General features: G+C 41.6%; 1 protein-coding gene across 1 annotated transcript in view; it reads left to right on the top strand.

The window, feature by feature from the left end:
• Positions 1 to 14092, top strand: part of FKBP6 (FKBP prolyl isomerase family member 6 (inactive)) — a 36651-nt gene that overhangs the window by 7267 nt on the left and 15292 nt on the right. The window contains exons 3-4 of the mRNA XM_069761390.1: positions 9900 to 9989; positions 13836 to 14038. Coding sequence (XP_069617491.1) covers positions 9900 to 9989; positions 13836 to 14038 — 293 coding nt within the window. The remainder of the gene's footprint in view (positions 1 to 9899; positions 9990 to 13835; positions 14039 to 14092) is intronic.

Here is a 14092-nt window from a genome sequence, read left to right on the forward strand (position 1 = left end):
GGCTAGGGTTAGGGCTAGGGTTAGGGCTAGGGTTAGGGCTAGGGTTAGGGCTAGGGTTAGGGCTAGGGTTAGGATTAGGGTTAGGGCTAGGGTTAGGGCTAGGGCTACAGTTTGGGTTGGGGCTAAAGTTACAGTTAGGGTTTAGATTACATTTACGGTTGGGAATAGGGTTGGGATTAGGGTTAGGGGTGTGTCAGGGTTAGAGGTGTTGTTAGGGTTACTGTTGGGATTAGGGTTAGGGATGTGTTTGGATTAGGGTTTCAGTTATAATTGGGGGGTTTCCACTGTTTAGGCACATCAGGGGCTCTCCAAACGCGACATGGCGTCCGATCTCAATTCCAGCCAATTCTGCGTTGAAAAAGTAAAACAGTGCTTCTTCCCTTCCGAGCTCTCCCGTGTGCCCAAACAGGGGTTTACCCCAACATATGGGGTATCAGCGTACTCAGGACAAATAGGACAACAACTTTTGGGGTCCAATTTCTCCTGCTACCCTTGGGAAAATACAAAACTCGGGGCTAAAACATATTTTTTGTGGGGAAAAAAAAGATTTTTTATTTTCACGGCTCTGCGTTATAAACTGTAGTGAAACACTTGGGGGTTCAAAGTTCTCACAACACATCTAGATTAGTTCCCTGGGGGGTCTAGTTTCCAATATGGGGTCACTTGTGGGGGGTTTCTACTGTTTAGGTACATTAGGGGTTCTGCAAACGCAATGTGACGTCTGCAGACCATTCCATCTAAGTCTGCATTCCAAATGGCGCTCCTTCCCTTCCGAGCTCTGCCATGCGCTCAAACGTTGGTTTCCCCCAACATACGGGGTATCAGCGTACTCAGGACAAATTGGACAACAACTTTTGGGGTCGAATTTCTCCTCTTACCCTCGGGAAAATACAAAACTGGGGGCTAAAAAATAATTTTGGGGGGAAAGATTTTTTTTTTTAATTTTCACGGCTCTGCGTTACAAACTGTAGTGAAACACTTGGGGGTTCAAAGATATCACAACACATCTAGATGAGTTCCTTAGGGGGTCTAGTTTCCAAAATGGTGTCACTTGTGGGAGGTTTCTACTGTTTAGGTACATTAGGGGCTCTGCAAATGCAATGTGACACCTGCAGACCATTCCATCTAAGTCCTCATTCCAAATGGAGCTCCTTCCCTTCCGAGCCCTCCCATGCGCCCAAACAGTGGTTCCCCCCCACATATGGGGTATCAGCGCACTCAGGACAAATTGGACAACAAATTGTGGGGTCGAATTTCTCCTTTTACCCTCGGGAAAATACAAAACTGGGGGCTAAAAAATAATTTTTGTGGGAAAAAATTTTTTTTTTATTTTTACGGCTCTCCATTATAAACTTCTGTGAAGCCCTTGGTGGGTCAAAGCGCTCAGCACACATCTAGATAAGTTCCTAAGGGGGTCTACTTTCCAAAATGGTGTCACTTGTGGGGGGTTTCTACTGTTTAGGTACATTAGGGGCTCTGCAAACGCAATGTGACACCTGCAGACCATTCCATCTAAGTCTGCATTCAAATGGCACTCCTTCCCTTCTGAGCCCTCCCATGTGCCCAAACAGTGGTTCCCCCCACATATGGTGTATCATCGCACTCAGGACAAATTGGGCAACAAATTTTGGGGTCCAATTTCTCCTGTTACCCTCAGGAAAATACAAAACTGGGGGCTAAAAAAATAATTTTTGTGGGAAAAAAATTTTGTTTTATTTTTACGGCTCTGCATTATAAACTTCTGTGAAGCACTTGGTGGGTCAAAGTGCTCACCACACCTCTAGATAAGTTCCTTAGGGGGTCTACTTTCCAAAATGGTGTCATTTGTGGGGGGTTTCAATGTTTAGGCACATCAGTGGCTCTTCAAACGCAACATGGCGTCCCATCTCAATTCCTGTCAATTTAGCTTTGAAAAGTCAAACGGCGCTCCTTCCCTTCCGAGCTCTCCCATCCACCCAAACAGTGGTTTACCCCCACATATGGGGTATCCGCGTACTCAGGACAAATTGTACAACAACTTTTGGGGTCCAATTTCTTCTCTTACCCTTGGGAAAATAAAAAATTGGGGGCAAAAAGATAATTTTTGTGAAAAAATATGATTTTTTATTTTTACGGTTCTACATTATAAACTTCTGTGAAGCACTTGGTGGGTCAAAGTGCTCACCACACCTCTAGATAAGTTCCTTAGGGGGTCTACTTTCCAAAATGGTGTCACTTGTGGGGGGTTTCAATGTTTAGGCACATCAGTGGCTCTTCAAACGCAACATGACGTCCCATCTCAATTCCTGTCAATTTTGCATTGAAAAGTCAAACGGCGCTCCTTCCCTTCCGAGCTCTCCCATCCGCCCAAACAGTGGTTTACCCCCACATATGGGCTATCAGCGTACTCAGGACAAATTGTACAACAACTTTTGGGGTCCAATTTCTTCTCTTACCCTTGGGAAAATAAAAAATTGGGGGCGAAAAGATAATTTTTGTGAAAAAATATGATTTTTTATTTTTACGGTTCTACATTATAAACTTCTGTGAAGCACTTGTTGGGTCAAAGTGCTCACCACACCTCTAGATAAGTTCCTTAGGGGGTCTACTTTCCAAAATGGTGTCACTTGTGGGGGGTTTCAATGTTTAGCCACATCAGGGGCTCTCCAAACGAAACATGGCGTCCCATCTCAATTCCAGTCAATTTTGCATTGAAAAGTCAAATGGCGCTCCTTCGCTTCCGAGCTCTGCCATGCGCCCAAACAGTGGTTTACCCCCACATGTGGGGTATTGGCATACTCAGGACAAATTGTACAACAATGTTTGGGGTCCATTTTCTCCTGTTACCCTTGGTAAAATAAAACAAATTGGAGCTGAATTACATTTTTTGTGAAAAAAAGTTAAATGTTCATTTTTATTTAAACATTCAAAAAATTCCTGTGAAGCACCAGAAGGGTTAATAAACTTCTTGAATATGGTTTTGAGCACCTTGAGGGGTGTAGTTTTTAGAATGGTGTCACACTTGGGTATTTTCTATCATATAGACCCCTCAAAATGACTTCAAATGAGATGTGGTCCCTAAAATAAAATGGTGTTGTAGAAATGAGAAATTGCTGGTCAACTTTTAACCCTTATAACTCCCTAACAAAAAAAAATTTTGGTTCCAAAATTGTGCTGATGTAAAGTAGACATGTGGGAAATGTTACTTATTAAGTACGGTATTTTGTGTGACATATCTCTGTGATTTAATTGCATAAAAATTCAAAGTTGGAAAATTGCGAAATTTTCATAATTTTCGCCAAATTTCCGTTTTTTTCACAAATAAACGCAGGTACTATCAAATAATTTTTACCATTGTCATGAAGTACAATATGTCACGAGAAAACAATGTCAGAATCACCAGGATCCATTGAAGCGTTCCAGAGTTATAACCTCATAAAGGGACAGTGGTCAGAATTGTAAAAATTGGCCCGGTCATTAACGTGCAAACCACCCTTGGGGGTAAAGGGGTTAAAAACGCATGCATTTTTTTTTTGCGTTTTGACGCGTTTTTGCAACGCATGCGTTTTTTTTCTGCATGCGTTGTTGCAGAAATGCAACATGTAGTATTTTTAGCGGCGTTTTTTTTTTTTTTGCCGCAAAAAAAATGCATTGCTGTCTATGTAAACGTATGCGTTTTTAACCACATGCGTTTGCATGCGTTAAAAACGTATGCGTTAAAAAAAAAAAAAAAAGAGCACACTGATAAACCACCCCACACCATAAAATTGATAAAGGGATCCTACCCCTAGCCCTAAACCTACCCCTAACCCTACCCCTTACCCTAATCCCTTTAAGGTTAGGGTTAGGATCCCTTTAGGGTTAGGGTTAGGATCCCTACCCCTAACCCTAGCTCTTTCTGTTTATAGTGGGTTTTTTACTTTATTTTGATGATTGGCAACTGTCACACATTTATCTGCATGCGTTTAAAAAACGCATGAAAAAACGCATGTAAACGCTTCAAAACCCCAGCGTTTTTTTCACCACATGCAAAAACGCATGCGTCAAAAAAACGCAGCGTTTGCACGCGTTTACATGCGTTTTTTCACCATGCGTTTTTTAAAAAAATGCATACGTTTTGAAATGCAAGTGTGAAACCAGCCTAAGGGAAGAGAGAATCTGTCCAATTAAGTTAATAACACTCTGATCCAACTCTGTCAGAGTTTGAGCCGAGCGTCATCTGACTGTGATCTGATTCTCTCACATGAAAGAATCGCACAGGTGCGGAGAAGACAGAGAACTTTAATTTCTTTATTGACTCTGTGCAAGTACATCAGACTGCACTTGGATGACATCCGAGTGCAGTCCAATGTTACACTCACACCCATAGATTTGAGTGGGTGAGTGCGATCCGATCATGAAATTCACTCGCAGCAGGCTGTGATTATTTTCTGATGCCGAATCAGTATCAGAAAAAAATCACAGATCTGCCCTGCCCCATAGTATAACATTGATCCGAGTGCTATCCGATAAAACATTAGAGAGCACTCTTCCGTGTTATACGGCAGTGTGAACGAAGCCTAAGGGTATGTGCACACGTTGTGGATTTTACTGCGGATCCGCAGCGTTTCTGCAGCTGCGGATCCGCAGCAGTTTCCCATGAGTTTACAGTACAATGTAAACCTATGGGAAAGCAAAAACGCTGTGCCTACGCTGCGGAAAAAAACTACATTTTGGATACAGAACTACTAGAAAGGAAGAAATGAGGAGAATTCGTACATGTATAGGGCATGGATTTCACCAGATTAAAGAGGTTTTATTCTAAATAGTGAGTGGGGGTATACGGAGGGGGTTATTGTGACGCAGCAGACTTGTTACATGTGCGGCTTCCAGAAAGGCAGAGGAGGTCAATGCCGTGCAGAGAGTCGCTGAGAAAATTAGGTGCTGCCCTACCCAGTTTTCAAATGGGGGAAAAGTGATTTATAAATGATTTGCCCAATCATTAAGCAGTGGGGCGGAGGTCCTAACTCTGCTGGACCACTGCACCCTTCTTTTCAGGCTGAACTATATAGTCCATCCATTTTTTGGCAAATTACCGGTGTTATTTTTTGGCGTAATTTTCACTTTGGTGACACTGTAGGAAAATTTGAACAGTCACTACAGATTTCCCACAGATAACACTTGATTACTTGGGATTCTACTAAAGAGACCCTTAGTAGTCAGCTTATCGTCAAGGAACCCTCCTAACAAGTACAGTGCTCAGCATAAATAAGTACATCCCCTTTGAAAAATAAGATTTTATTCAATACCTCTTGGAACACATGAACAATTTCAAAAATTTTGACAAAACTGGGTTTCATCGTGCATTTGTTTAATTCCTAGCATGGAAGTAAGGATAACAATATAATCTATAATAATATAACTTTCATAGTGATGCTCAACTTGTCTCTTCAGAATTTCCCATAGGAGTTTGATTGGGTTCAGATCAGGAGATATACCCGTGAATTCACAGATGTAGGCCACGGTCACACTTGTGAGTGCAATGCGATAAACTCACACCTCCAATACTCGGCACTGCCGCCGGCACTCGGGACCGGAGTGTTCAGCTGCATAGAAATTCATTTAGGCATTTTTTTAGCACGCAAGTGTGATTAACCACAGTTCTGTGCACGTCTAAAAAGATTCCACCAAACAAACTCCAAAATGTTTCCATCTGCCTCATTATGGTGAGTGGTTCAGTTGGGGGTTTTGTCTGAATCGTATTTTTGTGAGAGCTACATGGAAACCCCTAAGTGCTCAGACTAGAACACAGGTATGTGATCCCAGCCTTATTTTGGAATTAATTAAAAAATGTTATGAACCCTAAAATGTTACCAACTAAAACCCTAATTTATCCCGCACAAAACAGCCCCCACTCAGGTCCGTCATCTGTCACTGGAAATACAGGGGGTTCCCTCGTCTTGTAGAGCAAAGACTATGAAAAAACAATTCCGCTAAAAACCCTTAAATAAAATCCAGTGAAATCTGCTCTCCCAAATCCAAATGCCCCTCCTGTGCCTAAACCCTAGTATGTGTCCACATGATTGGCATTATAGCGGGAGAGTGCACTTAATTTACGGGGTTCGTGTCTCCAGAAGTACAAACTGGGCACAATGTATTGGAGCGTTACAATATATAGGCTCTCTACACTTTATGGAGGCACAATGTATGGGCACAAAACTGGCATATTTACAATTCTCCAGGAAAAAGCACGATGTAGATATTACGAAATAGTCCCGTAGATTACGGTAATTCCTTGAAAGAAGCAATGTCTACAATGAGGTCACTTTTGGGGGTTTTCTGCTGTTCTGGCACCTTGGAGGTTCTGCATACGTCACCTGCAAACTATTCTAGGGCTCCAAAAGCCAAATAGCGCGCCTTCCTTATCAACCCTGTTGTGTGTCCAAACAGTCGTTTATGATGACATGTAGGGCATTGTCACATTCAAGAGAAATAGCACAAAAAATTGGGGGTTCTGTTTCACCTATTAAAGGGAACCTGTCAGCAGGATTGTGCTGAGTAACCTACACACAGTATCAGGTCGGCGCCGTTATACTGATTATAGTGATACCTGGGGTGATTAAATCCGTCTTGTGGTTGTTGTGTAATCTTTATTTTCAGTTAATGATATGCTCATACCTCGGTGGTGCTCTGCTTAGGTATTCATAGTGAAGACTGCTGACTGGTCTCTGATCCTTCAGTGACCTGCCCCCTAGTTTACACAACGAATATTATGATCACCAAAACTGACACCTTTTTAAACTTGGTTAAAAAATGTAAATTTTATTTTTACCACAATAAAAAAACATTAAAACACATGAAGTATTATAAATGGAGAAAACAAATACAAGAAAGGAAAGGCAGCTATGGCTTCAAAGTGGCATAATATGGATCAGGTGCATAGAGGGCTAGAATAATAGGTGTCCAAAAGAAATTATAATAAATACATATATAATCAGTCTAAATAAATATAGGAACACGTATTATATAAATACAATCCGTCAGCTCAAAACTGCAGGCAATAGGGACCAAGCACCACATAAATATAAAGTGCATAATCTTAGTGATATAAATATATATTGAGCATATAAAAGTAATGATTGCAGAATAAATAAATAATAATAAAGGTTCCAGAGCACTACCGCGAGCAGGGCTGACATGTACAGTAACGATAAAACCCTAAATGCAAACCAAGAAATAGTTACCTTATATAAGCCAACAGCCAGGGACCCACCACACCCGACGTGCGTTTCACTATGGAAAACCCCTGGACGAAGTTTTCTATAGTGAAACGCGCGTCGGGTGTGGTGGATCCCTGGCTGTTGGCTTATATAAGGTAACTATTTCTTGGTTTGCATTTAGGGTTTTATCGTTACTGTATATGTCAGCCCTGCTCGCGGTAGTGCTCTGGAACCTTTATTATTTATTCTGCAATCATTACTTTTATATGCTCAATATATATTTATATCACTAAGATTATGCACTTTATATTTGTGGCGCTTGGTCCCTATTGCCTGCTGTTTTGAGCTAACGGTTTGTATTTATATAATACCTGTTCCTATATTTATTTAGGCTGATTATATATGTATTTATTATAATTTCTTTTGGACACCTATTATTATAGCTCTCTATGCACCTGATCTATATTATGCCTCTTTGTATTCATACCTGCCTTTCCTTTCTTGTATTTGTTTTTCTTTTCCCCATTTATAATACTTCATGCGTTTTAATGTTTTTTATTGTGGTCAAAATAAAATTTACATTTTTTAACCAATTTTAAAAGTGTCAGTTTTGGTGATAGTTGTAGATATTGCTTTTTGTTGGTATCTATTATTGAGTTCACTTATTGGTGTTGATAACGAATATTATATATATATTGGAAAAAACAATCACCTGCAGCAAGCAGGCGCCGACGGCTGTGCCTGCGCTGCCAAATGATCGCACGTGTAATATGCATTTCATTCTTTTATTTGATGCTATAAATAAATTCATTAAAAAAAATGTGTCTCAAAATGGCCCCATCCGCACCTGCGCAGTAGCAGATACTTGTGATCCGAAAGCTGCTACTGTGCAGGTGCCAGCGGTGCCATCTTGCTAGAGTAAAAAAGATTGCCTCCTCCAAGATGGTGCCGCCTGCGCTGCAGCATCTCTCGGATCACTGATAAATGCTACTGCACAGGTGCGGCCGGTGCCAATTTAGTGGAGACATTTTTTTTTTTCTCTAACAAGATGGCACCGCCTGAAAATTAGCAACTATTAATAAAATAATTAAATGCACATTACACATGCGAGTGTGCTGCATTTCAGGCGCCGCCGCCCACCTGCCTGCTGCATGTGATTTTTGTTTTTCATTTTTTTATCAATATATATACTATTTATTATGTAAACTAGGGGGCAGGTCAGTGAGTGATCAGTGACCTATCAGAAGCCATACACATGAATACTTAATCAGAGCACCACATGAAGACCCCTCACGGGCCGCCCCAGAGTATGAGCAGATCATTAACTCAAAGCTGAAGATAAAGATTAAACAACAACCACAAGACGGATTTCATCACCCAGGTATCATTTTAATCAGTATAACGGCGCCATCCTGACACTCTGCAGGTTACTCAGCACAATCCTGCTGACAGGTTCCCGTTAAACCTTGAGTAACTGACAAATTTGCGGCAAATAACATGTTAATTTTTACAACTAAAGTGTCATATTTCCACGTCCCAATGATATAAAATTCTGTGAGGCTCCTGTGGGTTCAAAATACTCACTATACCCCTAGATGAATTCCTTAAGCAGTGAAGTTTCCAATATGGGGTCCCTCACCTGGGGGGTTTCTGCTGATCTGGCGCCTCAGGGGCTCGGCTAATGGCGCCTACAATCTATTCAAACTGAATCTGAGTTCTTAAAGCCAAGTAGCGCTCCTTCCCATCTGATCCCGGCCGTATGCTCTGTAGTGTACAACCACATATGGCGTATTGCCACTTCTGGTAAAAATTGAATAACAAACTATGGGGTCCATTTTCTCCTTTTCCCCTTCGTGTAAGTTATAAATTTGGCGCTAAAATAGTATTTTAGTGGAAAAAATGTAATTTTTTTTGTTCTCACATCTAAAAGTTATAAAGTTTTTGCGAATCACCTGTAAATTAAAAATGTTCCGTACACCACTATCTGAATTCCTTGAGGGGTCTAGTTTCTAAAATGTTGGCAGTTGTGGGGGTTTCTGCTGTTTTTGGTACCTCAGGGGGCTCTGCAAATGAGACACGCTGTCTGCAAATATTGCTTCTTCCCTTCTGAGCCCCGCCGTATGTCCAAACAGCACTTTTTGACTGCGTGTCTGATATCACTGCGCTCAGAAGAACGTGGCTAACAAATTGTAGGGTCCAGTTTTTTCATGTCACCCTTTGCAAAAGTGAAAAATTTGTTGCAAAAGCAACATTTTCCTGAAAAAAAATGAACATTTTCACTATGACGACCTAATGTTATCAAATTCTGTGTAGCACCTGTCAGACGTTTCCGCTCAACTTTTAACCTTTTTAACAAAATAAAAAGATGTCTGAAGAATGATGCAGATGTGAAGTAGACATGCGGGAAATGTTATTTGTTAACTATTTAGTACAGCATGACTAACTGGTTTACGGATATAAAGAAAGACATTTTGAAAATTGGGAATTTAAAAAAATGTCATTAAAATTATGATCTCTTCACAAATAAACACAAGACATATTGACCGTAATTTGTGTACTCATTTATGCTGAGCACTGCTGGTAATGTCCATAGCCAAGCCTCCCCCCTAAGTACAGTGTTCTCCAATAACCACATGCACACGTCTTTGGTGCTATTTCTGTGTTATATAACATGTTCTAAAGCAAAGCCATTTTCACCATTCGGCCCTCTTATCTCTGCAGTGAAATTTTCTGGATATTTGGAACATTTGGACAGACCCTTTGAGACCAATTGTTTTCGACGTAACCCTCGGCTGATGAAGCTTGGTGAAGGTGAGACCAGAACGGCATGTAGTCACAAGTATCTGTAGAACATCCTGCTATGTAGTGACACCTGATGTCGCCTGTATTACGGGACTTGGGCCTCTATCATTCGGCTGAATTTTCGGGTCAACAGCGCACTGACCAACTATCAGCAGGTTTCTGCTATTTAATCTGAGAGGTAAGAACAGAGATTCTCCTTCCGGGGATGTGTCACATGCTCAGCAGCTTGCTGTGGATGCAGTGCAGGAGAGTATCAGTCCCTGACTAGCTGTCAGGTGCAGGTGAGTCAGGCTAATCTGTGTAGCCACGCCCCCGCTATTGATTGGCTGCTGACAGTGCAGAATGTACACAGAATCTGCCAATCAGGGATATGGACGGGGCTATACACAACTCTGCATTCTGAGCACTGCAGAGAAAACACCAAGCAGCCCAGTAAGTGACACATCACTGGAATCGGGCTCTCTGCCCCTATATTATGCTGCTTTCATGTTACATAACAAAACCTGCTGTCAGATTCTTTTTAATGTATTTGCAGGTTTGCATGAGAGATTCAGCTCTTGTGGAAAAAAATTCAGCATGCAGTACATAGCGCATGAAATAGCAGGCAGGTCCTGCACCCGTCTATGAGCTGCACACAGAGCAAATAGTGTCTGCAGCTTCTGGATGTGACTGGTCTGATAGTTACAATGGCTATATGAAGCCAGTACATAAGAAATGAGTGAATTGTATTATTTGATTGTATTCCAAAGACTTTCCAATATAAGATTCCACTCGTCTTTTATCCCACTAAACAATATTTTTTCCAATGCAACCAATGTGTTTTTTTAATTGACCCAATGTATCTATTATAAACTGTCAAATTTCTTTTTGATATATTGCAGATCGGCTCACTAGGCTGCACACGGAGGTAGTCAGTGGAACACTGCGCCTTTAACCCCTTCAAGTCGCGGCCCTTTTTCGTTTTTGCGTTTTCATTTTTCACTTCCCTCCTTCCCAGAGCCATAACTTTTTTATTTTTTCCGTCAATATGGTCATGTGAGGGCTTATTTTTTGCGGGACGAGTTGTACTTTTGAACGACACCATTGGTTTTACCATGTCTTGTACTAGAAAACGGGAAAAAAATTCCAAGTGCGGTGAAATTGCAAAAAAAGTGCAATCACACACTTATTTTTTGTTTGGCTTTTTTGCTAGGTTCATTAAATGGTAAATCTAACCTGCCATTGTGATTCTCTAGGTCATTACGAGTTCATAGACATCTAACATGTCTAGGTTATTTTTTATCCAAGTGGTGAAAAAAAATTCAAAACTTTGCTTAAAAAAAGTGCCATTTTCCGATACCCGAAGCGTCTCCATTTTTCGTGATCTGGGGTCAGGTGAGGGCTTATTTTTTGCGTGCCGAGCTGACGTTTTTAATGATACCATTATACCATTTCGGTGCAGATACATTCTTTTGATCGCCCGTTATTGCATTTTAATATCACGGTGACCCAAAAAACGTAATTCTGGCGTTTCGGATTTTTTTCTCGCTACGCTGTTTAGCGATCAGGTTTTTAATTGATAGATACCAAATACGTGTAGGTTTTTTTTTTTTATTTTATTTAGGATTGTAGCTGAAATGCAGGTGTGCTGTGAGCGCCGACCACAGGGGGGCGCTCACAGCAGGCCGGCATCAGTAACCATAGAGGTCTCAAGGACCTTTATGGTTACCTTCCTGATGCATCGCCGACCCCCGGTCATGTGACGGGGGTCGGCGATGACATCATTTCCGGCTGCCCTCAACAGCCCAGACTAACCCTGGAGTTCAGCTATTTAAAGCCAGACCATGTGACTCTCCGTCATGTGACTAATCACATGATCCTGACATCACACAGATCCTGTAAGGTCCACTAAAACGAGCCCATAATATAACTTTCAATAAACCGATCCAACACATAGTGTGCTGGAGGAAATGATTCTGGTTTTAAATCACTGACGCTATCATTCGCACTGACATGTATCTCCCCTCCATCACTTCACCAATGACTCTGTCACAGTGAATACAGCTACTCTGCAGACCCATGCATCTCCATAGCAACAGGCTGCAAGCAGCACTGTGCAGCCTGGTTCTGCAGTTGTATATTAGGCTACGTTCACATTAGCGTTGCGCGCCGCTGCGTCGGCGACGCAACGCACGACGCACAAAAAAAACGCGCGTAAACGCACGCAAAAACGCTGCGTTTTGCGACGCGTGCGTCGTTTTTTGACGAAAATCGGACGCACGAAAAATGCAACTTGCTGCATTTTCTTGTGTCGGAAAACGCAACAAAAAAAAACGCACGCGTCCCCCATGTTAAACATAGGGGCGCGTCGCCGCTGTGTCGCCGACGCAACAGCGACGCACATTAGCGGAACGCTAATGTGAACGTAGCCTTAGGACATTTTGTTTTTCACTGCTTGTTGTATTGGCCCACAAATAAATGTTATTTTACTTTTGTTAAATCACATAAACAATCCATAATTATTCTATAAATCATTGGCGATGGCCGCCGTACATTACTATGTGGAGACAGCTCAGGGGCTGTATTACACAGGCCCCTCCTGCAGAGTAACTGATGCGATCGGAGGTAACAGTAGAACACCTTACATGATGCTGATGGCCATCACCGCCCCCACGACGCCTGCCAGTTGATTGCCATGGTAACCGGGAACTACAGAAGGCCCCTGTCATTTTCACAATACACTGCAATACTATAGTGTTGCAGTGTATTGAATAGGTCATCAAGTGATTGCAAGCTCACATTCTCGAATTAAAATGTAAAAATCGCCACTGTATGTTGCTGCACGTTGCAGAAGAACTAAAATAAAAAGCAATCAAAATTGTATAAATAAAAACTGCAGCTTTTCACAAAATTTTCACTGAATATTTTTTCAACCAATAAAGAATAAAATTAAATTAAACGAGTTTTGGTACGGCTTTCTGCACAATGAATTACATAAAAGCAAAACCCCTGAAAAACAATGATTCAGTTAATTCTTTTTTTTCACCACATTTTCTTGTATCAGCAATATCGACATTCCATATATAGCGCCGTCATATTTCACAGCGCTCTACATACATTCACATCACTGTCCCTATTGGGGCTCACAAATCTGCATTCCTTATCAGTATGTCTTTGGAGTGTGGGAGGAATCCGGAGGAATCTCATGCAAACGCGGGGAGAACATACAAACTCCTTGTAGATGTTGTCCTTGGTGGGATTTGAACTCTGGACCGCCAGGGTGCAGTGCTAACCACTGAGCCACTGTACAGCCCCCTAAATATTTAGCTAAGGGAGCAATGTATTGTTAAGTGATCCTGATAGAAATCTCAGTTCTGCATAGTAAATTAATATTTCATTGTGGACCAAGCGAGGAGTGAAAGAAAGTAGGATTGCAGGATCATAGATCAGTTTTGCTGTTCTGTCGCAGCATGAGAATAGCATAAGTGATGTACATTCTGTTCTTCATAGATCACAGTGCATTAAGGGAACTAAACTGTCCCCCGTGTGCCGTTAGCCATGCATGGTGCATCATCAACTTGTTGTCATCCTCTCCAAGAATCACTTTGTTACACAGTACCTTCTCTTTCAGTCATAGTGGTAGCACTTCATTTTCTATCAGTCACGGGATCGTCATGTTCTCGATGTCCTCGCACTCTTATTGATGTTCCGGGGTGTGCCGACGTCACGGGAATCTGCTCTAAAATCCCGCGCATGCGCAGTGACACGCGGATCCCCACTGGACAGTGTTATGCATGTCAGATGGCACACATTTCTGTGCTGTAAGTTATAATTGACGTCTAATATTGCTCATTATTATTATTTTTTTTCTTGCAGATGTCACCCTAATAGGTATGGAGGTCAGTGTGCTGACCATGCAGCGTGGAGAACTGTCTCGCTTCCTTTATTCCCCTGACTATGCATATGGGACATTGGGATTTCCTCCCCTCATACCTCCCGCTGCTACTGTCCTCTTTGAGATTGAGATGCTGGACTTTATGGAGACAGCAGAATCTGATGCATTTTGTGGCTTACCATTGGTTAGCGTTATAAGAAATCACAACATTCTATTTATTTTCATTAATGGTTGTGTA

The sequence above is a fragment of the Ranitomeya imitator genome, chromosome 3 (genome assembly GCF_032444005.1).
Source record: "Ranitomeya imitator isolate aRanImi1 chromosome 3, aRanImi1.pri, whole genome shotgun sequence".
NCBI lineage: Eukaryota > Metazoa > Chordata > Amphibia > Anura > Dendrobatidae > Ranitomeya > Ranitomeya imitator.